Source organism: Puma concolor, chromosome C1 (genome assembly GCF_028749965.1).
Source record: "Puma concolor isolate L17-30 chromosome C1, mPumCon1.1.hap2, whole genome shotgun sequence".
Lineage (NCBI taxonomy): Eukaryota > Metazoa > Chordata > Mammalia > Carnivora > Felidae > Puma > Puma concolor.
Window position 1 is genome coordinate 31,937,194 of NC_141674.1, and position 22,356 is coordinate 31,959,549.

Consider the following 22,356-nt stretch of genomic DNA (forward strand, 5'->3'; position numbering starts at 1 on the left):
TTCAGGTGCCCAGAGGAGCCTTTCTTTTTTAAAAAACATTTTTTTTTAACATTTATTTATTTTTGAGAGAGACAGGGACAAAGCATGAGCAGGGGAGGGGCAGAGAGAGAGGGCAACACAGAATCTAAAACAGGCTCCAGGCTCTGAGCTGTCAGCACAGAGCCCAACACAGGGATCGAGCTCACGGACTGTGAGATCATGACCTGAGCCGAAGTCGGACGCCTCACTGACTAAGCCACCCTCATTTTCAACGGGAAACCAGAATTTCCCCAAAAGGCTTCACATTTAGGTTCTCGGCATGTAGAGATTCACTCAGCATGAGTGCTGCTTGATCTTGGGAAAGGGGGGATGGGTGTGTTGTTTATGGCGGTCCCTCCCTCACGTGTGTGGCCAGGGAGCAGCGGACCCACGACCGTTAGCCAGCAGGACCGCTTTATCCGCAGGGTGGTCTTCTCCTACCCTGGCCACTACCACGGCAGCGTCCTGCGGGCTGTGTCCTCCAGAGTGCAACGAGCAATACTGCATCCGTCCTTGTTGGGGACACTGGTGCCCGCCCGCCCCCCCTCTGGCTGCTGACTCACCCACTCGTGAGCTGGCTCCTCTCTACAGCCTGAGGCAGAGGCTCGGCCTGGATTGCCCATCAGTGGTCCACAGCCTTTCCTCCCCGACCCTCGAGAAACTGGGTTGGGGGGGAAAATGTCACCATTTAGCCCAGCCCCTCCATCGGGGAGATCCGGAGAAGTGGGGCTCCTTTTCCTTGCACGCTTCCACTCACCCATCACGGCCAAAGCCCAGAAGCTGGTGTTCCTGCCCCCGACCAGGCACGAGCAACCTCGCTGCCTTTGTCTGTCTCCGGTTCTCATGGACCAAAGTAAAATGTGTTCACTCGCAGAGGCCTTCATCCCAGTCTCGGGACTTTGAATGCGGCCGATGGGGTGAATCCTAACCGCGGTCTCCACCTGGTGGTCTCAGCAGACCGTCTAAATCATTTTCGCAATAGCCTTCCCCCAACGGAGGATTCCGACGTGCCCACTGGTGACAGCAGCGCTCCCCACAACCGCGAGGACTCGGCCGGGTGTGGGGCGGTTTGCAAAGGCCCCGCGGCGGGGCGATCTCCCGCCCCTGCATCGGAGAGCGCCTCGGCGGACGAGTCGTTGAGTGCTGCCCGCTCGGGTGACCTTCCTAGAGAAGGGACCAGGACTGGCCTTCCGGGGCTTACAAAGCCTGACCCGCCCTGCCACCCTGGCTGTGGCAGTGGGGACCATGCCGGGCTGACGCCGGGACCGGAGGATGGCTTTCCGCACCCAGTGGTGACCGACCGGTGTCCAGAGCTTCTGGGGGAGAAGTTCCTCGGGCGTCCTTCGCTTCAACCCAGGTGGTCCACGCCAGTTCTTAGTCTGCAGCAGCTCAGCGACATGACAGCGCTTGCCTTGGCAGAAACTGGCTCGTTCCCAGGGAGAGCACGTCTGAGGGTCGTGCTGCCTGGACCAGCATCCAGCACGCGCTCGGCACGTGGAAGATGCTCAGAAATGGCCCCTCTCCTGACTTCTTGATCAGCACAACCTCTGTGCTGGTTCCCAGTGGCCTCTGGAAACGTGATTCGGGCCCCGGGTTTGGGTGACTGATGAGTGAGAGCGGTTGAGGAGTCATCAGCACAGAGCCCGACGCGGGGCTCGAACCCATGAACCGGCAGGTCATGACCTGAGCCGAAGTCAGATGCTTAACCGACTGAGCCACCCAGGCGCCCCAAGGGAAGCGTGTTTTGCAGGCCCTCCTGTGAAATGCCGTCTGACAAGATTCCATGGTTTTCTAGTGGCTCAGACCTAAGTCTAGGCGGCTCCTTGTTTCACCAGCAGATATTTATTTGGCAGCCACTACGTGCTCACCATGTCTGAGATTTTGAACTTAACAGCCATGAACAAAACAGATCCAGACCGCTGTCCCCCGGAGCATGGATTCCACTGCAGGGGAGGGGACAGCTATAAATAAAAGCTACGGAAAGTGACTGACAAGTGCACTGGGGAAAAAGGTTGGAAGCAGGAAAGGGGGAAGGGGGGTGCTGGGGAAGGAGGTATAATTTGAAGTGGGCTGGGTAGCGAATATCCTTCCCTGTCACTTGAAAGTGGAGCAGAGAGGAAATAGTCCTGCAGCTCTCCGGGGGAGGAGCATTCGGGGCGGGGGGTGGGGGGTGGGGAGCAGCCAGTGCAAAGGCCCTGAAGCAAGTGTGTTCATGAAACAAGCTGGTGGGTGTAGCTGGAACACAGGAGCAAGGGGCAGGAGGGGTTGAGGTCAGATGGGCCAACTTGCCAATTGTATAGACCACTGTTTGGATTTGGCTTCTGATGAAATGGGGAGTTCTTTTGAGGTCTTTGAGCCCGAGGAGGGCATGATCAGACATTGGCTTTCTAGTCTCTGGCTCGGCTGGTGGAGATGACAGGGGAAATGGCCAGAGCAGGAATCCTCGCCAGTGGCTGGAGGGTGCTTGGGATGGAAGTCAAACTCTTCCTGTACAGGTGCTGGGGAGACAGGGCGTGGCTCTGATGATAAGTGCTCCTGCCCCCAGTCCATTTCACTGTCTTATAGATGAAGAAACTGAACAGAGGTAGCAATTTGCCTCAGGGGACCCGGTCTTTAAGGCAAAGCTGGAATGGATTGCAACCATCCAGGCTCCATAGCTCCGTGTGGGAGGAGCTCGGGGCTGGCTCAGCCTCCTGGACAGAGGTGGTCTGGGCACGGGGCTCAGGGCTCAGCTGCAGCCAGCTGGCCGGCCGGAAAAGAACCATTCTTGCCCCAGGGTGCATGTAATTTATTAAAGAGCTTTGACAGTCACAAGTTCCAGCAAGCCCGGGGTGGTGGCTGCAGGGTGGCCTGTTTGCCCTACAGGCACGGTTACTGAGCGTGCCTGGCCATCTGCAGAAGGGCTTTCCCCGTATGACGCATTCCTTTCTGGCCCCGTCTCGCCACTGGAGTCGCAGACCCCGGGCTGGGCAAAGGGAGCTTCTGAGGAAGTAGGACCGTCCCTCACAGCTCAGCCCTCCGATCGCCCTGGCCAAGTTTCTACCAGTTCTTTCCGGAAGGAAGGTTCCTTGCGGATCGTGCTAAGAGCAGTTTCCCAGCTACACAGACGGGGGTCCGCTCGGGATTGAAGCCCGTGCGTGTGCGGTTGTCCAAGGAGCGAGGATGGTCGCGCTCCCGTCCACCTCTGAACAGCCCAGATGGGTTTTAAAGGGAGGACTTCGGCTCAGACAGGAAATCCTGCATCTGCCAGGGAGAGCTGGCCTGTCGGTGCCCGGCCCTGCTCGCCGACCGGGGCCCTCACAGGACGCAGCAGGTGCGGGAGCCGGGTCCTTGCTGCTTCAGCTGCTGCCGGAGCTGCTCCTTCTCCGCCGTCAGCACCTTCACCCTCTCCTGCAGCGTGCGCAACTCCGCCACCCACTTCTGCGGTGTGTGTGGGGGGGGTGGGGTCACCCCACAAGCAGAGGCCTGAGGTGGTGCCGCCTCGGGTTTGCCCCCTCCACCCAGGGTTGAACTGACGGAGGAAGGCAAGCCCCGGAGGGCCCGGGGTGGGGGGGGCCTACTCAAGGCCACTGGGGACCACATAGCCCTCCCTGCTTGGTGGGAGCCGGGTTCCTGGCCATGCCATCACCCCTGACAAATCAACCCTGGGGGCTGAGGGAAGCCGCTTGACCTGAGGGGCCTGCCAGCATCCCAGCGTCCGGGCCCGGCCTCCTCAAGGGTTGGGTAGGAGCCGCCCGGGCATGTCCCTCCCTCTCTCCGCCAGCCCCTTGCTCTCCTCTGCTTTTCTGCCATCTGTTTCCCTCTTGAAAGGCTTTTTCTTAGGACTCTGTCCAGCACTAACTGCCCCCCATTGTAAGGGCCTTCCCCTAAATACAGTATAGTACGGCCCCGTCTTCAGGGTGGTCTTAAAGCTTCTCAAGATTCCATCCACCCCCCTGCCCCGGCTCCCCCAGCCCACGGCGGTGGAACATGGGGTGTAGCGGGGTTACTTCAGTGCTCCCCCCACCCCCCCGTGTACCTGCGGGTGATGGAGCACTGAGGGAAACCCGATGGCATGGCCAGGACTGCTGGCCTGCCCCCGCCCCAGCCGCTTACCTGCTTGCACCACTCCTGGATGGCGTGGACAGACAGCGGGCCCTGGATGCTCCCGTCCCGCCGCAAGAACACCTCCCCCTGGTCAGTCTCATAGAGCTGCGGCTCGGCCTGGGCCCTGGGGGCGTGCACCCTCAGGCGGATCACCTTGGTCAGGGCGACAGTGACTCTGGTCGCTAATCCCACCTGGCTGGCTCTTCCGGGCTCCTGGGGCAGCCTGGTGGGCGTGGGGGCAAGGGGGCACTTCTGGCCTCTCCGGTCACTCTGCCCGGCCCCCCTCTGCCCCCACCCTCCACCCCCCAGCCCTGCTCAGCAGAGCCGAATGGGGCCATCACGCGGGGGCCAGACAGACCCAGGGCTCACCTTGAGGGGGGTGGGGGAGGCGATGGTGCTGACCACGGGGATGAAAGAGAGTGTGTAGGCGTCGGGGAAGACCTGGGGCTGGAAACCCTGCAGGATGGAGTCCACCAGCAGGCGCACGCGGTCCTCGTCGCGGTGGCTGCAGGGGACGCCCCGCACCAGGCCGCTGTCCTCGACGCCCACGAACAGGCTGCCGCCCTCGCCGTTGAGGAAGGCGCACGCGTAGCGCCGCAGGTGGTGCTTGAAGGCCAGGCTCAGGTACTCGCCGCCGCCGCGCTTGAACTCCACGCTGCGCGTCTCGCTGCCCAGGAAGGCGCCCTGGAAGAGGCGCTCCTGGCCCGGGACCTCCTGGTGCACGATGGCGCTGTCGGAGCGTGCGCCGCTGGGCCGGTCCTGGGACCTCTGCGGGGCCCGTGCCGGGGGGCCGTTGGCAGGGCTGGGGCTCGGGCTCCGGCTGCTGTTGTCCTCCCGCTGGGGTGAGGGGTGAGAGTAAGGAGCCTCGGGGGACAGGACAAGAGGGACGGGACACACCTCCTTCCGCCTGGGGCCCAGCCCGCTGGGGCATCCTAATGCCCCGTCCCAGGCGGAAGGGCCTAACTGCCCACCGTCCTGCAGCCAGTGCTGGAAACCTGCTGAGTCAAGGGTTTGAGCCGCCCCTGCTCCTTCCTGCTGGGCTATGGTATGCATGGTGAGGACAAGGAGTTCTCCTTCTCAGGTCGGGGGCCAGAACCCCGGAGGCCAATCTCTTCCCACTTAGGTTGTAGACTGGCCTCTGAGGCTCGGGGCCAAGATCATTCCAACAGATAACCCCCTTCTTGTCTCCCTGAAATGCCTGCCTATCGCTTTCTGGACCACTGATCAGTCCTGAATCTCAACCCTCCTCTGGCCCTCCTGAGACCCTTTCCGTGGTTTCTGTTTTGTTCTCGGGCTCTGTGCATGAGCAGACTCATGGCCACCGGCCTCTTCTGGGCCTCATCACGGCCTCCGTGCCTCCCATCCACCCTCCTTGCTGACCCTGGACGCAAGAAGATTCTCACTCCTCCCTTACTGGGTTCTCTGCTGCTGTCCCCGGCTCCTTGCTGCCTCCCAGTCTCCAGCAGGGGCTTCCGGGGCTGGGAGTGCCGTGCGGGCTGGGGCATGGTGGTGAGGGGCGCATCCCTACCAGCCCTGCAGTTCCCAAAGGAAACAGTTTCTCAGAAACACGAGAAACTGCCACACAAACATGAAGTCAGGCTCACAGGTCTTGAAATGTCAGTCACAGAGCTGTTCAGTTCTGCAACCATTTGAACACCACGGAGTTTTCATCCCGAAAGAAAAGGAAAACCAAGATCACCTGTCTCACAGAGTGTCCTGCCACAGCTGCAGTGAGTTGACTGCGTCCTCCCATCCCCCATAAAGGCCCACCTTCCCTCCCTCCCCCTGCTTCGGTCTCGAAGCCCTTCCTGGCCCCTGCCCTCTGGCCCAGCTTTCTTCCTCAGCTCCCCAGCAGCCTTCAACCCGAGCTCCAGCGGCACCAAAAGGCTTGCCCTTCTGCAAATGCAACATCCTCCCTCACCGTGTCCCCCTGCCTAGAACGACCTTGCGCTCCCCGAGTCCCAGCTTAGACTTCAGCCCTTCTGTGAATCTGTCCCCACAGCTCTGTGTCCTCCCACGGCTCCAGGCTGCCGAAGCGCTGTAACTGGCTCTGTCTGGCTCTGCTCAAAGATGAGGGCTCTTTAAGGCAGGGCCGAGCCTTTGCTTTCTGCTGTGCAGCCTGGCCTGGAGCGGGCACTGATGTTGGCCAGCCGAGTGGATGAGGTGGGCCAAAGAGAAAACCCTGAAGGCCCGGGCTGGCCCAGACCCAGAGGATGGAATACAGAAGGGCCCAGGGAGCAGTCCCCACACTTTGGCCCTTCTCCAAACGCTTCCAGGCTGGAGGCAAACTGTGAAGGTCAGCGAGCCTCCCCAGAGTCAGCAGGCAGTGCCAGCCTCAGGCTATGCTCATTTGAGTAGCAGCCCGCAGGTTTGCAGATCTGCCCCTGGCTCCTCAAAGACGCACCTCCACCCCTGCCCAGGCTTCTCCCCGCCCCCGGGTGAGGCTCTGGGGCTTGCAGGCTCGGTGGCTCCAGAAGCGCCCCCTTTACCTCTCTGCCGCGCGAGGGCCCTCGGCCGTCACCCAACACCAGCTCCTTCCCGCGGGCCACCAGCTCCTTGAGGATCTGGTGCTCCTCCACGGCCGTCTGCAGGCGCCAGGGGAGGGAGGCCAGGCTGTCCCTGTGGGTGGTCACCTGCACCAGTGCGTAGGCCTTCCGCGGTCGCCTCACCACCTCGATGTGCTCCCGTGCCACCGGCAGCCCCAGCCGTTCCAGGGCGTCTCGCAGCAGGCAGGTGAGCACAGGCACTGAGAACTGGGGGTTCAGGTGGCCCACGTAGAGAATGTGCGTGCTGGGCGTCACCTGCAGGCCTGAGTCCTCAGGCAGGGACTCTTCCCTGGGGACCTCTTGCAGGGGCGGCGTGCCCGGGAGCTCCATGAGGGGCTGCTGCACCTGCATTTGCGGTGATCTCTTCCTGGGGGGGGGGTCCCTGGAGAGGTCTCCCTCAGAAGGGCTTCCGGGATTCCTTACTGCTGGCTGTTCTTCCCAGGGCCTCCCAGGGGACTCAGGGGGTGCAGAGGCTCCTGGGAGGTTCACAGATTGGCAGGGGCTGGGCAGAGCCAGAGGGAGGGAGGGAGGGCAGAGGGCCAGCCGGAAGGGGCCTGCCACCCACCCAAGCCCAAGGCCTAGGACAGGAAAGAAGGGAGTCAACCAGGGCTGAGGCAGACAGCAGAGCATGTGGGCCTGCCCCTCCATTCTACAGGAGGGAAGACCGAGGGGATATGCCCAAAGAGGGGCCGAGGGGACCAGAACTCAGGTCTTTGAGGGCCCCACCACAACCCTTCGTGGGCCCCAGACGTCCTGTCTTTCCTCTTCCAGTCCACAGGCTGGAGGCCTCCCAGGGTTTCCTGCCCCCCAGGGGTCCCTGCTGCCTCCAGGCCCCAGGGAAACCTTTTCAAGGGGACTCTGGAGAGGAAGCTTTAACCCGGGGCTTGGAGGACCAGCAGCAGCCACACCGAAGCTTCTTGCCCCGTCTGAGCCTGGTGTGAGCCCAGCAGAGGCTCTGAAACAGGGCTGGGCCAGAGGGTTTTTAGAGCAGGGGACACTGATGAAAGCTTTGGCCCCTCCCCAGAAAAACGGCCTTCCAGTTTGAGGAGGCTCACGGCCCTTCTTAAGAACTCCTGATCTAAGACCGAATCCTCTGATTTGGGTCCAGAGAGCAGAAGTGAGGAGGGGCAGAGCTGGCGCCCTTAAGGACGCCCGCTCCCGCAGGGCCAGGGGCCTCATGCCCGAGTTGTGCACAGACGGAACCTACAGGAGCCCTCCACTCACCCCCACACACCCGGCCTCCGTTCTGGGTGGCAGCTACCACCCGCCTGCATCTTTTCAGATTGGATCCTTGAGACAGTCAGGGCCTGGCGACCAGCACGGCTGGGTGGGGGCATTCAGGGCAAACAGGAACAGGAGGAAAAGGGAGGCCTATGACCCTCATGTCCTGAGGGTTCCTGGTGGAGTGTGGGGGGTGCCCGCCCTCAGCTCCCACAGACTCCTGACCCCTGGCCAGCAGCTCCCTGGTTTGGGGGGGATCTTGGGGGCTCCGTGGCAGGCAGGGAGAACAGGGGCTGCAGGAAGTGGGCGGGGCCTGCACAACCACCTCTGTGATCTCACAGGAGTCAACAATGACTTCCTGGCCGGCCTCAGGCCCCCAGGTTGGGAAGTCAATCAGGAAAACTCCTCCCCCCCCCCCCCCCCCGCCCCGTTCCCGACCCCCAAGGTAGTGAACACACACTATCACACACTATGGCTGGGCTGTGTGGCTCCGTCTGGGCAGCTCCCAGAGTCCAGGGGCTGAGAACGTACTTCCTCCTTCTGTAATGTCTCTCCTGTCCCTGCCCCAAACCGTGACCACGCAGGTCCTCCGGTGCCACGAGTCCGCATCTTCCCCTTCGTGACCAATCCCAGGCTCCACTGAGCACTGATGACCCAGCTACTCCCAAGACGGATCTGAGCACACGCCGCTGGGCCCAGGGCTGCCCCGGACCCCAGGCCCCCTGCTCCATGCCAGAGACGGAGGTTGCTGTCCGGCCGGAGCCCTGAAAAATAGGTCAAGATTTGCCACTTCTTTTCAAGGACAGGGTTGTCACCTACTGTTTGATGGGGGCCAAGACATGGGTGATACACAGCCTTTATTAAAAGCAGAAATCTGTTCTGCAGTGGGTGGGGGGGTTTGGTAAATGCTTTCATTATGCAGATGTAGGTAGCTCGTTCCCACGCGGCTTCTGGAAGTCCTGAGTTGGGGGGTGGTGAGTGTGGAGGCAGATGCTCCAGACTGGGGAGGCTGGGGGCAGCAGGGTGCTTCCCTTCTCTGAGCAGCCGTTCTGGAGATGCTAATGGAGTTTTGTTTCCCTCAGGGACACTGAGGCAGAGGCTTGGCTGGGGAAGCCCAGAGAGGAGACCGAGGCCGTCAGGCGCAGCGTGAGGCTCTGGAAGAGCCTGGCAGGTGCCCTCCCCGTGCCCACCCCGACATGACGGCTGTGAGCTCCCCATGCTCCCCCTCCTCTCTTTCAGGCCTGTCTAGACTCTGCCAACACGAGCTGCTCTCACGGCAACCACGCAGCAGGGGCTGTAGCTGCCGAAGAAGAAGGCTACGTGGGGTCGTGGCTGGCCAGGAGAGGCGCCCTGACGGACGGAACATGTGAACATGTGAACCAGAGGACGTGACTCACTTCTCCAGGGGCCTTGCTATCAGGCAGCCTTTTGCGTGAGGTTTTCCAGGCTGATCTGTGCCCAAGCTCTCCCCACTCTTACTGGGGGTCTCTTTAAACACCTGCATTACTAATTTCCCTGGGATCTTTAACCACCTTACGTGAAATGAACATCCGTTCCACTTCCTTTGGGGGGGGGGGGAGTAAAAACTGTCATTGTAAGCACTGAATACATTTACAAAGTGATGTCTTAAATACTGAAATGTGCTGCAATATCACTGGGTTACTTACAGCATCGGGCTTTCTAACAGTACTGATGGCACTTCGCAGGTGGCCCGGCCGGTGGCAGACACAGGTCCGGTGTTAGGGATAAGCAGCCCCTTGTAGTCCCCTCACTGGATGTCTGTGGCCTTATTGACAAACCCTACTTTGCACTAGAGGGAAAAAACTCTTGAATCTAAGATTAAGAATGTGAGGTGGACCCAAAGATGAGGGGGAGAGGGAAGCTATGGATAAGGTTCTTCCCGTGTTATCCGGAGAGTGTCCACTTGGTGGCCCCACACGGCCACGATCCCCGAAACCACATCAACAACGGGTGTCTGCGCTGACTGCCCAGGGAGGCCAGCCAAGGAGCAGAGGGGCAGGGGCAGAGGCCAGAACTGAGCTCAGCCATCATGTGGGAGAGGACAGGATGTCCGGAGAGCAAACTCGGGAGCTCGGGGGAGAAGTGGTATGGACCCAGCCTTTGCCATCTGGGCCCCACGGTGGCGCTCCAGCCCATCTGGAACCTTCCCCTTGCGTGTGGGCATCTGCCTGCTGATTCCCGCCCACCTCTGGCGGGGTCCAGCCCCAGCTACCCACAGGTGTCTTGGGTCCTGTGTCTTTACCCTGGGACTTGTCAGCTGTGGGTCGCTGGAAGCACCTGCAGTGGCTTTGGTGTCGCAGGCCCGGCACAGATGCACAGTGTGTGACACGTGGCTGTCGTGGTCCCTGGTCTAGAGGTTTCCAGCTGTGGAGCTTCCTGATAGAATGAGGTGACTTAGGGCAAGGAGGCTGCCAAAAGCTGAGGGACGATGAGGGGAGGGGTGTCTGGGCTCTCCGAGGCAAGAATGTTCTCCAAGGTTTTAGCGTTAGTTGCAGGGAGGAGGGGGGAGTCACCTTACGGCTCTTCCTGAGCAGGGATCATGGCATCGGTGTGAGGGTAGAAACAGTGTCCACTCGGACGACCAGAGCCACACCCCAGAGATCTCAGGTTGTTTCACAAAGATGTCACCGAGGGATGCTGCGGAGGCTCCTGCTCAGGACTAACGGCCTGACAACGCGGAGGTGACAGGGACCGTGTGGCCAGCAGCAGGGAGGGGCCACAGGTGGGGAGGGGGCAGACAGTTCCTGAAACCATTCAGCCCTCAGTAGAGCCAGGACTCTTCCGTCCTCTCCTGAAGCACATGAACCTCCTGCTGCTCCTCAGCACCGGAGTCAATGCCCTCTCCTTGTGGTGGCGAGTGTGGCACGTGAAGCTGGTGCCGGGGGGCCTGTGACCCCCCCCCCCCCCCCCAGTCCCAGATGTGTTCTCATTTTGTGGGCAGCTGGACTACTGGGGGTTCATGGAGTGGTCTCGCCTGCCCGGCAGGTGTTTGGGGATGCCAGAGGCCACTTCAGCTTCTCCGCAGGACTCTGGGTCACTATCAGAAGGCTTGGCTTTGGGGGGCACCAGGGTGGCTCAGTCGGTTAAAGCAGCTGACTTTGGCTCCGGTCATGATCTCACGGTTGGTGGGGTTGAGCCCCACATCTGCTGTCAGTGCAGAGCCTGCTTTGGATCCTTTGTCTCTTTCAGTCCCTCCCCTGCTCTCTCAAAAATAAATAATATTAAAAAAAAAAAAAAAAAGGCTTGGCTTTGGGAAACAACTTCAAAAGTCTTTTTTGCAGTCCTGACCCCAGAAGTTAGGGCAGTAGAGCGAAGGGGTAACCATCTTCTCACCTCCTACAGAATCTGACACACGGGTACCTTTCTAGTTCTGTTCCTCGGGAAGCCGGATGAAAGGGGAATGTCAGCTGTCTCAAGGCAATGTTGCTCATGGCAGGAACGGACTGTAAATTATCTGGACCAGCCACTTTGGGCCTCCTCAGTGCCGTGACTCAATGGGGCACGTCCCTTGTAGGGACCCGGAAGCGATGCCTGTGGAGTAGCTGTGCCGACGAACTGGGGAGTTCTTGCTCCCTCGGGGTGTGATGCTAAGCCAAGGTGAACCCCATGGCTCCCCGATGTGCCCCATCCTCTTGCCACCTGGGCTGTCACCTGGATGATGGCGGGCCTTGCCAGGACTACCCCACCGAGGAGGACTGCTTCATGCTGTCCTGCGGGCGGGTGATGGTGCCTGACAGACTTCAAGGTGGGTCTTGACTCTGGTCAGCAGGATCCGAGACGGTGGCCCCAGGAGGGTGTGACAGGCACCCCTAATTAGCTGTGGAGTTTGGGCCAAGGAGCTCTCTCCAAGCTTCAGTTTCGCACTTGTAGATGGGAGGAACACGGTCGTTCTAGAGGGTTGTAGGGAGGTTGAAGTGAGATGCAGGACATAAACCACTCAGCCCAAGTGTGTCAGCACAAGCGTACGCTCTTGGAGACTGGGAGGCAAGTGGGGTGGACGCCGATTCGCTCCGTAAGGTGCAACCCCGCAGTGTGCCTGGCTTGTCCCCGTGTCTCGTGGGGAAGGGGCACACCGTTAAGTTCATTGTGGGGGTTCAGTGAGGCCCTCTTTGGCAGTGAATGAACAGCACAGCTTGCCACCCCGGTGCCCAGGAGCCTGTGGAGAACGGTCCTGTTCTGGTTCGGCAGCCCTGGCCGTGACGGCATCCCAGGGACCACGGTTAGAACCCACAGGAGCCAAGTGGAAGACAGGTTACAAGTCAGTCACCACGTCTGAACCAGCCATGGTGAGCGCTGGGAGGGCCCTCTGGTCTCATCTGAAACCCTCATACCACATGGGCCCAAAGAAGTGAAGTGACCCGCCCAAAGCGTCACAATAAAGAGACTGGCTAGAACCTCAGCCTTGGCCTCGGCGTCAGATTACTTGGCTTCAAACGATTGCTTTGGCGCTTCCTCATCTGTAAAATGGGTTTGCCGTGAAGATTTAACGAGACGATTCTAATTCCTGTGGAGTAGTTCCCGGGACCCTCGGTGACGTAAGAGTGGCAGCTATCGTGAGGTTTTCCTGCATGTCGCTGCTGCCCCCTCCTGTGACCCCCATAGAAACGGGGTCCCACGTCGGCACAACGGGTACCATGCCAGCTGGCTGGCCCGCACATCTCCTCGCCCCACGACGAGGAGGAGGAGGACGAACCCGGCCATGGAGGCTCTTGGAGCTGTTGACCCAAACACGGCTCTTCCCCCTGGGCTCCGCGTAGCTGCCGCGTTCCCTGCTGTCTAGCCACACCAGAGCGGAGCCCTCTGAGGGCAGAGAACGGACTCCACGCCGCCTTCCCAGTGGGCATCTGGCAGGCGGCCTGCTCTTCAGGGACTGCTGGGGTCGGGAGAACTCTTGGGGATCACCTTGTCTACATGCCTCACTTAAGGACGAGGGAGCCAGGACCAAGAACGGTGAGTGCTCCACCACTGGAGGTGCAGTGCGCCGCCGACTGATTAAAACCACACAGGCATCTATATTGGTTTTTATTTATAAACAAATTGACATAAAAGAAGTCCAGATGGCAGCGGGCGCAGCTGACCTGCTCACAAAGGAAGCATCTGGATAATGGAGAGGGGACAACCAGACTCCAGCCGGGAGACCCTTCCCTCCCATCTGCCTTACGGGCTTTGTGGCCTAAAATCCGGGGGCCTGACCTTCTTCGGCAGCAGTTCTGGCCAGGGCAGGGAGCTGTGTGGGGGCGGGTGTGGGCGGGGGACTCCCATCCCCACAGAGGAGGCCTGGGGCTGCAGAGCGCCCCTGGAGGCGGAGGGGAAGGTGGCAGACACTCTCTTCTCCCCAAGCTGAGGGGTACACGGTCAAGGCCTGAGGGATCTGTCCACCCCACAGAGCAAGCGCTCCAGGGTGATGTGGTCTGAGAAGAGCCCATGCCTCTCTGGGACCGGGGCAGGGCAGTCTCTCACCTCCTGAAACCCGGTGTCTGGAGCGGGAGGAGTATGAACCGGAGGGCTTGCCCGAGTGCCAGAAACAATAAATTAACAGTAAGAAAAGATCTTTTTTTAAAAAAGGTAGAGGTCTGCACCATGAGTTTGGAGTCTGGAGCTCTTGTGAGGAGGTGGCGGGAGCTGTGGGGCAATGGGGTGCCACACCAGGCCCGGCAGGTGGCAGGGGAACTGGGCACGAGTGTCAATTCAGGGCCCAGTCTTCTGGGGCCTCAGAGGTCAGCCCCTTCCTCCATCACCCGGAAGGTGTTCAGTCTAAACGCCCGCTGAAAGGCCAGCGGGCTTGAGAAATAAATACAGAGGGGCCTCAGAGCCGAGGCAGGGCTGAGGGCAAGAGCAGCGCCAGCCCTGGGCCCCACACTCCCCCCTCCTCAGTCCTTCATGGAAGGACGTATCCTGGCAGGAGGGGGAGCAGTGGTGGCTCCACACAGCCTCCTGGAGTCCTGAGGCGGCCCTGAGCCCCACTGAGGCGCCCGGAGCAGACTGTTGGCCCTCCTTCCGGGGAGAAGAATGTCGACCCCTTCCGGAGGACCCCGCAGTTGTCTGGGCGGCGTCTCCCGGTTCAGAACTTGCCCTGCTTCAGCCGGTCAATGTGGAAGGAGAGCTTGAGCGCGGGCCCCAGCTTCAGCCCCATGTACTTCATCATCATGTCGCTGCGCAGCAGAAGCAGGGCCTTGCCATCGATCTCCTGGCGGGGGTGGGGGGAGGCACCATCAGAGGCCTGGTGGGTCTGACCACCCAGGTTCTGATGAAAGCCACCCAGGCACGCGGGGCCCAGTGAGCACGCTGTGCCGCTAAAGCCTACCTGTTCCCACAGCTTCTGCTGCCGGCCCCACATCTGCTACTGAGCCCAGCAGGTGCGCTCTTCACAGGAGCTCATGCTGGCTTCCCTTCCCTGCTGCCTGAGGTGCTTCCCCACCCTCGCAGCTGCTGACGGCCCGGCCCGGGTAGGTTCCATGTCTCCCAGTAAGCCTCCCCCATCCTGTGCTCGTCCCCTCTCCCAGACTGGTTTTATAAACTGGCCCTCAACTGTCACTCCGTGAGTCATCTTCCTTCCTGAGCAGCAGGGGCCCCTCTGTGTGAAACAGACCCAGAGCAGGCACTTGCTGAGCCACTGTGAGACCTTCAGGCCGGACCTAAGAGCACCCCCAGACCCAATGGCATGAAAGACTGGAATGATTGATGAAAGGGAGCACATCTGTTCTGAGCACCCAATGGGTAGAACAGCACCCAGCAGCAGGGGCTGCTGGGAAACGGGTTTGTGCCCAAATCAGGAGTATGGTCACCGCAGGCGAGTCAGGAGCGGTGCTTGGCTACACAGCCAAATGGTCACTTGAAGAGATGGTGGCGGTTCCCAGAGGAACAAGGACATGATGGGGGCTGATGAGGTTGGAGAGTAGGGGCCAGGTGGCAGGGGACTCTAACCTGGGCTGAGGCCCCCGATTCTCAGGCCAAGGCAGGCAGATGGGAGAGCACACACGTCTAGGAAAAGAGGAGAGTCCTTTCCCCAGGCCTGAGCCCACAGGCCACGCACCCAGCAGGAATGTGGCTGAGTCAGACGTACACTGCAGGAGGGGGCTGAGCTCAGTGCCGGACAAGGGCGGCTGGAGACCTGAGATATCGTCTCTGTTTTCATGGTGTCTCCCGTGCTTAGTCTCGAGGGGCCTTTAAGAGTCTACAAATTGCCGAAGCAAGACTCCCAGTGGACACAGGAGAGGTCAGGCGGGGGCACCTACGTGTTTGCGAAAGAGGTCAGCGTGGGGTCCAAGCTGGGGATCAGCTTCCCGGACAAACTGCATCACGTCCTCTACTGTCCACGAGGAGGGGTCCCGGCCACTCAGTCGCGAGGCATCCCGGCTTTCCAGGTATCGGTCCGACCCTGCAGGACAGGAGGGCACCTGCCATAACGGGTGGGGACTGGTTTGTAACGCATCCCCACTCTCCTTGGCACGTCCCGATGGCCCTGTGGGTGAGGCTCACGTTAGTGCCAGAGCAGAGCAACTGGAGGTGGCTGAGGGAGGGAAGGGTTTTTCCACAAAGGGATGAGGATCTGAGACTCTTCTTAAGTCAAATCTTTGTTCTTTAAGAGTAGATCTGATTTTGGAAAGGGCCAGAAGAAATTTTACATTAAGGCTGTGGTTCAGCCTGGACCAAAGTCAGCGGGAACAATGAGTGAGGGGATTACTTGGGCTCGCTGGGGTTCTGGTGGGTAAGGCTGCTTTTACCTTGGCTCTGGGGACCATTTCTAGATAGACTTTGGCAGATGGGCAAGATTAGAGCCAAATCTAATTTGGGGTCTAGGGAGAAAAAAAGTGGTGGAAAATACTCTGTGCCTCTTCCAAGGCCTGGAGAATAGCTAACCTTGCTACAGCCTAATAGTGCACAGGCAGAAAATAGTCTTGCCTTGGCTGCTAGGAATCTCAGTTAATTTAGTGCACTGCTTAGAGCTTTTATCTCAACCTTGGCTCAAATACAGTTCCTCCCATTTCCCCCGTGGGATCTGGACTCTCCGAAATCTGAACTCCTTACCATGCATGGTCTAGAAAGTACTGCAGCATCTGGCCCTTTCTGCCTCTGACTGCATCTCAACCCCCTAACCCCACCCCTTCCTTGTCACGCTCCAGACACACTAGCTTGCTTTCTGCTTCTCGAATAGGCTATGCCTTTATCCTTTGACCTGTAATTTCCTCGGTCCGGAATGTGCTTTTCCCAGGACTTTGCATACCTGATTCCTTCTCAATATTTGGGTCTTCTCTCAAACATCAATTCCTCACAGACCTTCACCAACCTTCTAGCAAAAATATTCCATTCCCCACACAGCCACTATCAATCCAATTATCTCCTTTTCCCTCAGCACATATCACTACCTAAAATATTTTCATGTATTTATGTTTACTGTCTTCTCCTATTTTCTGCCCTATTTCTTTGTGATATTGTGACTTTTAATAAGAAAAACACACATATTTGGTCTTTGTCCTGTTCCCTGGCAAGAACTCCTAAAATTCTTGGAATTTCCTAAATGGTGAGAGAAAGAAAGGTGCCTTTTGTTATTCACAACAAGCCTTTTCTAGCCACACCTGAGCATGTTCCTGAGGTCACTTCTGGAAAGTCCCTAAAGGATGGGGGTTGCCTGCCAACCTCCCTGGGGAGGAGAGTGGCCAATGACTTAACTGATTGTGCCTCTGTAATCAAGGTTCTGTAAAAACCCCAAACAATGGGGTTCGGAGGGCAAGAACCCCTGGTTGGTGGACACATGGAGGTGTGGGATCTGTGTGTCTGGAGAGGGCATGGAAGCTGGTGCCCCCTCCCACATGCCTCGCCCTGGGCAGCTCTGCCATCCGGCTGTTCCTGAGTTGTCTCTGGTTACAGAAAGCTGGTAACCTAGTAAGTTTTCGTGAGTGAACCCAAGGAGGTGACTGTGGGAACCCTTGATTTAGTCGGCCAGTCAGAAGCACGGGTGACATCCCGGACCTTCGACTGGCCTCTGGTGGCGTGGGGCAGGGGGCTTGTGGGACCGAACCCTTAGCCGATGGGATCTGATGCTCTCTTCACACAGTGTCAGAGTTGAGTTAAATTGTAGGACACCCAGGTGGTGTGGCACAATTGTTTGGTGTGGGGAGAGCTGCACGTGTGGTGTCAGAGGGGAAGTCATGTTGAATGGAGTACTGGGCGTAAGGGAGACAGACACACAGGGGGGCGGTGGTTTCCTTTCACAGTCTCCAGGACATAAAAGAGGGCCTGGGCAGCCATAGTGGACGCTCAGACAGGTTTGTTAAATGAACGAATGACCCTACATAATAGTTACTTGTGTATTTTTCTGGCTCCCCCACCAGACTGTCTGTCTTGAGGCAGGGACCTTGCCTCGTTCACGTCTGTATCCTCACCACTCAGGAGATGCCTGTCACACAGCTGAGAGGCGAGCTGAAACCCACCTAGGAGGGCAGAAGGCTGTACTCGGCAACTGTCTCTTGCAAAGGCTAAAAATCTCCTCCATTTCCCTTCACTCTGGGTGGGTCCCAGGTCTAAAAGTCAAAGCACATTTGGCTTGGCCCAGCCCCTGCTCCCTGGGGAAGAGACTCCGGGGAGTTACATCTCCAACTCGTAGCTGGGCACTGACCAGATGAGGGGAGAAGTGTGCCAGGGCAAGCAGGGTGACGATCGCCACAGAAATTCCAATGGCTTTTTAGAGGCGGTGGTAGACAGGAAGTTGGAGAGGGCTCTGAGTCAGCCACCTCTCCCTGCCCTGACAGTGCACTGTGACACTGACAGAGAGACCGGCTGCAGAGATTACGGACAACTGAGAGAAGATATACTCATGGACGTGTCCCTGGACCATCTCGGCCAATTCCTTGACCTAGGGGAGCTAAGAACCAAACACACACACAATGACATTATACACGTATAAACATAAACGCACGCACATATTCACACATCTGATGCTACTACGTATTTCTGAGTTTGTCTGGCAGCCTCCTCCTGTTCCAACACACCCCAGGAGGACAAGTGGCAGGAAGTTGCTAATTTATATGGTGGTCGGGAGAGACAGCTCTGAAATGATGACACCTGAGCACAGACCGTGAGGCAGAAGGGTGACTGGCATGTTTACGGTGAAGCCGGGAGGCCTGTGGGCCAGAGCTGAGCGAATGAGGAGAGAGTGGTAGGAGATAACCTCTGAGAGGTAGTGTGTGTGATGGGCTAGGGGGCATGGTGGTGCACATAACAGGACCTCGATGCCACCGAAAAAACCATTGGCTTTTCTTTTTTTTTTTTTTTTTAAATTTTTTTTTCAACGTTTATTTATTTTTGGGACAGAGAGAGACAGAGCATGAACGGGGGAGGGGCAGAGAGAGAGGGAGACACAGAATCGGAAACAGGCTCCAGGCTCTGAGCCATCAGCCCAGAGCCCAACGTGGGGCTCGAACTCACGGACCGCGAGATCGTGACCTGGCTGAAGTCGGACGCTTAACCGACTGCGCCACCCAGGCGCCCCACCATTGGCTTTTCTGAGCGAAGTAGGTCGGTTTTGTGCAGAGGAGTGACTGGAACCAACTTACAGTGGAAAGGATCGCTCTCAGAGCCCGTGTGAATAGACTTGGGCTTCGGGGGAGGGCAGAAGGGAGACCAGTCCAAGCAAGAGACGACTGTGGCGTGCAGCAGGTGGTAGTGGTGGATGTCGGGAAGAGTGAACAGTAGGAAGAACCCCCACCACCTGCCACTGTCAGCTCATCTGACCCTTAAAACAGCCTTTGAGGGAAGCAGCAGCATCTTCTGTTTAGAGATGAGGGAGCTGAGGCCCGGAGAAGTGAAGTGACTTTCCCAAGACCACACAGCTAGGAAGAAGACAAGTCAGTGCCCTGGATCTGTCTTCTCCTATCCCCATTTCTGCACACAGACGACAGCGGGATTCTCTCCCACTGCCCGATGAGAGCTGGTGGTTACCCCTCAAGGAAGGCAGAGGGTCTCAGTCTGAGAATGACTAAGGCAGGTGAGGCACATCTAAGGCAGGTGGCCAGACTAGTAAACCGGTGCCTACTCATCCTCGATTAGTGAAATAAGAGGGGACAGACTCAACATGTGAATTCTTCGGGACAAACAGTTCTAGTGCCAAATGGAATCCTTCATAGCCGTATGAGGTTCTACGGGATCACAAGAGATTTAGACCGTGACCTGGCCAACAGGCTCACACGCATTCCAAAGGAAGAGAGGAGGTGCCCGGAGACAAGAGTGACATCTCAGGCCAGTGGCGCATGGGGCAGCCATCAAGCAGCACTCCCAACAGAGAGGGCCTCGGGAGGGAGGACGGTGACGGAATCCCTTCACACCTGGGGGGTGATTAAGCTTCCCAAGTGATCCCTTATCCCCGCTTCCATCTGATCCTTGTCACACTCCTGTGAAAAGACCAGGTCCCTATCACCATGTCCAGTGCACAAAAGAGGGGTGTGGAGACCTGAGAGGTGAGACGACTCCCCCAAGACTCAAGGCGGGAAATCAGCTGGCGGCTCTGCCTGGACTTTAGCGCTGCCCATGCCCCGCACCGCCTTGCTGGGTGACGGCCTGGCTTCTTCCCCCCACTCGGTCTCCCTAAAACTCTCTCTCCTGAGGCCACTTCTCTCCACGGCAGGCCCTGTCAATGGAATCTTCTTATTGTTCCACACGCCGGGGGCTGGGAGTGTGGAGGTGGCACTTTCCCGTCTCTCCATGGCCACTTTTAGGCCTTTCTCCTATGAAAGCTCATGTTCATCAGAGGCCAGATATGTGCCCAGCCACCTGCTCGTCCTGTTCACTGTCGCCTACAGACCTCTGGGCTTCTACCCCTTGTGAGATGGAGATTGCTCGGTATGTCGGTCACAGCCTCCTGCTCCAGCCGGTTCCTGTCCTCATCCTCAGAGGCACTCAGTCACCCACCTGGCCTCCAGTGACCTTCACCTCCACTCTGCTTCAAATACCTCCCGCCAAGGCCACTGCCTGCTTCCTGCCATCACTTGGAACAAATCCACTTCAGAAACGTAAACATCCCTTTCTCTGACCCCAACCTCCCATGTCTGTAACTGTCCTGGACTTCAGTCCACTAAACCCATTATGTCACAGAGACATTTAGCCCAGCAGACTCACAATTCCCCATCCTTCAGCCTTGTCCCAGCCTTGCTTCTTCTTCCCTACCTGGCCCGGTCCAGTGCTGATGGTCTAAACGGCTGTCCCTCCAGCTCCCCCACTCCCTGGCCCTCTTGCCCTTCTACCTCAATGTGAAACTTTCATCCACAGACAGTCTTTTCTCATTCCCACATCTAGGTTTCTAAGACCACAGAAGAAAACCACATCTCTGGCAAAATGGCAGACAAGTCTCCAAGCACAGCGGGGCCTTCAGTGTTTCCCGAAAGCCAGTCCCTTCTCCTTGCTCCATTTCTCCCTGTCTGCTCTTTTTTTTTTTTTTAATTTTTTTTTTTTCAACGTTTATTTATTTTTGGGACAGAGAGAGACAGAGCATGAACGGGGGAGGGGCAGAGAGAGAGGGAGACACAGAATCGGAAACAGGCTCCAGGCTCTGAGCCGTCAGCCCAGAGCCTGACGCGGGGCTCGAACTCACAGACCGCGAGATCGTGACCTGGCTGAAGCCGGACGCTTAACTGACTGCGCCACCCAGGCGCCCCTCCCCCTGTCTGCTCTTGACCAGTCCAGTCTGGGAGCTGCCCTAAGCCCTTCTCTACTCGCCCTCTCCCCATTCACTCATGGCCACCATCAATCTTTCCTCCAGTCTCAAAGAACAAGGCTTAAGGCCAACCCATTTTTCTATGCCCTGGGTCCCTAACCCTTCCCACCGCACCACACCCACAGCCTTACTCTCTTCTCTTTCCTATATTCTTCATTTCTTCTTCTTGGAAGGCACAACTTGTCTGCTGATAAACACATCGGGGCGCTCCCACTCTTGAAGACCTTCTTTTGTAGGTCACCATTTTTCTTTTTCTTAAGCCCTCTTTAGTACCTCACCATGCTATCTGCCCTCATCGCCCTCCACAACCTCTGAGGCTGCTCTTGCTAAGGTCGTCAATTACCCACTAATCACCACCTCCGACAGATAGTTGCCAAATCTTTGTTGTGGTGCGCTCTCTTTGAAATGCTCTCTGTAATCCTGGCCACTGCAACATCAGATTTTGTTTTTCCTCGCATTTGACTACTTCTTTGTCGTCTCCTGGGATCTTCTTCCTGCTCCCACCTCCTGAACTTTGTTGGTCCCCAGGACTCCACCTTTGGTCAACTGTTCTTTTCATTCTACCCATACACTCCTGGGAAGTGGCTGGCATTCACCCTACAGCTTCAACTACCATCTGTATGCCGATGACTCCCAAACATTTATCTTCAGTTCAGTTGTCTTCCCTGAGAATCAGACCTGCAGAGCCACTGCCTGGTGGAGGTCACCTAGATGACCTGTGGGCTCCCTCCCTGTCTTTCTACGGCTGGTCCCCTCTCTCACTGAATGGCACCCTGCCACCCCATCTAGAAACCAAGGAGACATTCCTCCTCCCTTCTTTCTCACTATCCTCAAATCTGACTGTATCTCCCTCGTGAATAGTTTTTTAACCCATTTGCTCTTCTATAAACTATCTACCACTTTTCTAATCCAGGCCTTTATCTGTTCTGGTTTGGCCCACTCCCCAACCTCCTAAGTGGCCTCTCTAGTCTGTCCTTCCTCAAATGTGTCCTCAACACAGTAGTACATGATCTGTTGAAAACCCAAGACTCTTTAGGTCTCGCCGCTAATTAAAAGCCTTCGGCAGCTTCACACTGCCTGCAGGATCCGCTCCAGACTCCATCATGCTCCACAGCTTTGGGTCCTCTGTGAAGCAGCCCCCTGACCTTTCCAGGCTTTTCTGTTTCAAGTCCCAGTATCACACTTTATGTTCAGCGATACCGAAGTGCATGCAGTTCCATGTGCACCATCTGTACCAGTTCTTACCCCTCTGTCCTTGTTCCGCTATGCTCTCTTCCTGGAAAGCTCTCCCTCCCCTACTACTCCTGATCTCACCGCTCACAGCTTTGAAGTCTCGGACAGGGTGGTGTCACCTTCTCAAGGAAGCTTCCCCTAGGAGCGCCTGGGTGGCTCAGTCGGTTAAGTGTCCGACTTCGGCTCAGGTCATGATCTCATGGTTTGTGAGTTTGAGCCCCACGTCGGGCTCTGTGCTGACAGCTCAGAGCGCGGAGCCTGCTTCGGATTCTGTATCTCCCTCTCTCTCCCTGCCCCTTCCCTGCTCATGCTGTCTCTCTCTCTCTCTCTCAAAAATAAATAAACGTTAAAAAAAAAAAAAATTCAAGGAAGCTTCCCCTGGATACCGAGCTTGGGTTAGGTGTTCTTCTTTCTGCAGTTTTCATACAATCCAAAGCACATCTCTGTACTCAAGATATGTCTTACAACTGTGTTGAAGTATTTGTCTCTCCCTTAAGACTGTGAACACTCTGAGGACCAGAAGCG

The 22,356-nt window shown here is 57.7% G+C and overlaps 2 protein-coding genes and 1 long non-coding RNA gene across 23 annotated transcripts in view; 1 reads left to right on the top strand and 2 right to left on the bottom strand.

The window, feature by feature from the left end:
* Positions 1 to 2,791: 2,791 nt before the first annotated feature.
* SLFNL1 (schlafen like 1) lies at positions 2,792 to 8,259 on the bottom strand. Of its 4 annotated transcripts, XM_086716635.1 has the most exons (6): positions 6,537 to 8,259; positions 6,286 to 6,299; positions 6,026 to 6,034; positions 4,474 to 4,924; positions 4,114 to 4,257; positions 2,792 to 3,438 (listed from the first exon to the last, which is right to left on the bottom strand). In XM_086716635.1, the coding sequence occupies exons 1-6, from the start codon at positions 7,296 to 7,298 to the stop codon at positions 3,316 to 3,318; spliced, it is 1,503 nt and encodes a 500-aa protein (XP_086572761.1). In that variant the 5' UTR covers positions 7,299 to 8,259; the 3' UTR covers positions 2,792 to 3,315. The 4 variants fall into 4 exon arrangements, 3 of the variants coding, with proteins under 3 accessions (XP_086572761.1, XP_086572760.1, XP_086572759.1); XM_086716634.1 differs by lacking the exons at positions 6,026 to 6,034; positions 6,286 to 6,299 and having other exon boundaries at positions 4,474 to 4,941; positions 6,594 to 7,126; positions 7,875 to 8,259; XM_086716633.1 differs by lacking the exons at positions 6,026 to 6,034; positions 6,286 to 6,299 and having other exon boundaries at positions 4,474 to 4,941; positions 6,594 to 8,259.
* On the top strand, positions 4,577 to 9,373 carry LOC147577954 (uncharacterized). The gene is made up of 3 exons (XR_015254638.1): positions 4,577 to 6,837; positions 8,456 to 8,646; positions 8,954 to 9,373. It is a non-coding gene; the product is annotated as an uncharacterized LOC147577954 (long non-coding RNA).
* Positions 9,374 to 12,901: 3,528 nt separating this feature from the next.
* The window catches only part of SCMH1 (Scm polycomb group protein homolog 1), a 187,893-nt gene continuing 178,438 nt past the window's right edge, over positions 12,902 to 22,356 (bottom strand). For 14 of the 18 annotated variants that reach the window (XM_086716630.1, XM_086716632.1, XM_086716620.1 and 11 more), the window contains 2 exons: positions 15,128 to 15,354; positions 12,902 to 14,079 (listed from right to left, as the gene is read on the bottom strand). In XM_086716630.1, coding sequence (XP_086572756.1) covers positions 13,954 to 14,079; positions 15,128 to 15,354 — 353 coding nt within the window. In that variant the 3' untranslated portion in view covers positions 12,902 to 13,953. The remainder of the gene's footprint in view (positions 14,080 to 15,127; positions 15,355 to 22,356) is intronic. The other 4 variants (XM_025931394.2, XM_086716619.1, XM_025931383.2 and 1 more) reach the window with 2 other exon arrangements.

Coding starts and splice junctions, on each gene's coding strand:
- SLFNL1 (XM_086716635.1), bottom strand. CDS start 7,298: ATGGAGGGGCAGGCCCACATGCTCTGCTGTCTGCCTCAGCCCTGGTTG. Junction 4,258..4,473: donor CCTCCCCCACCCCCCTCAAG/GTGAGCCCTGGG, acceptor GCCCTGACCAAG/GTGATCCGCCTGAGGGTGCA. Junction 3,439..4,113: donor TCCAGGAGTGGTGCAAGCAG/GTAAGCGGCTGG, acceptor CACACACCGCAG/AAGTGGGTGGCGGAGTTGCG.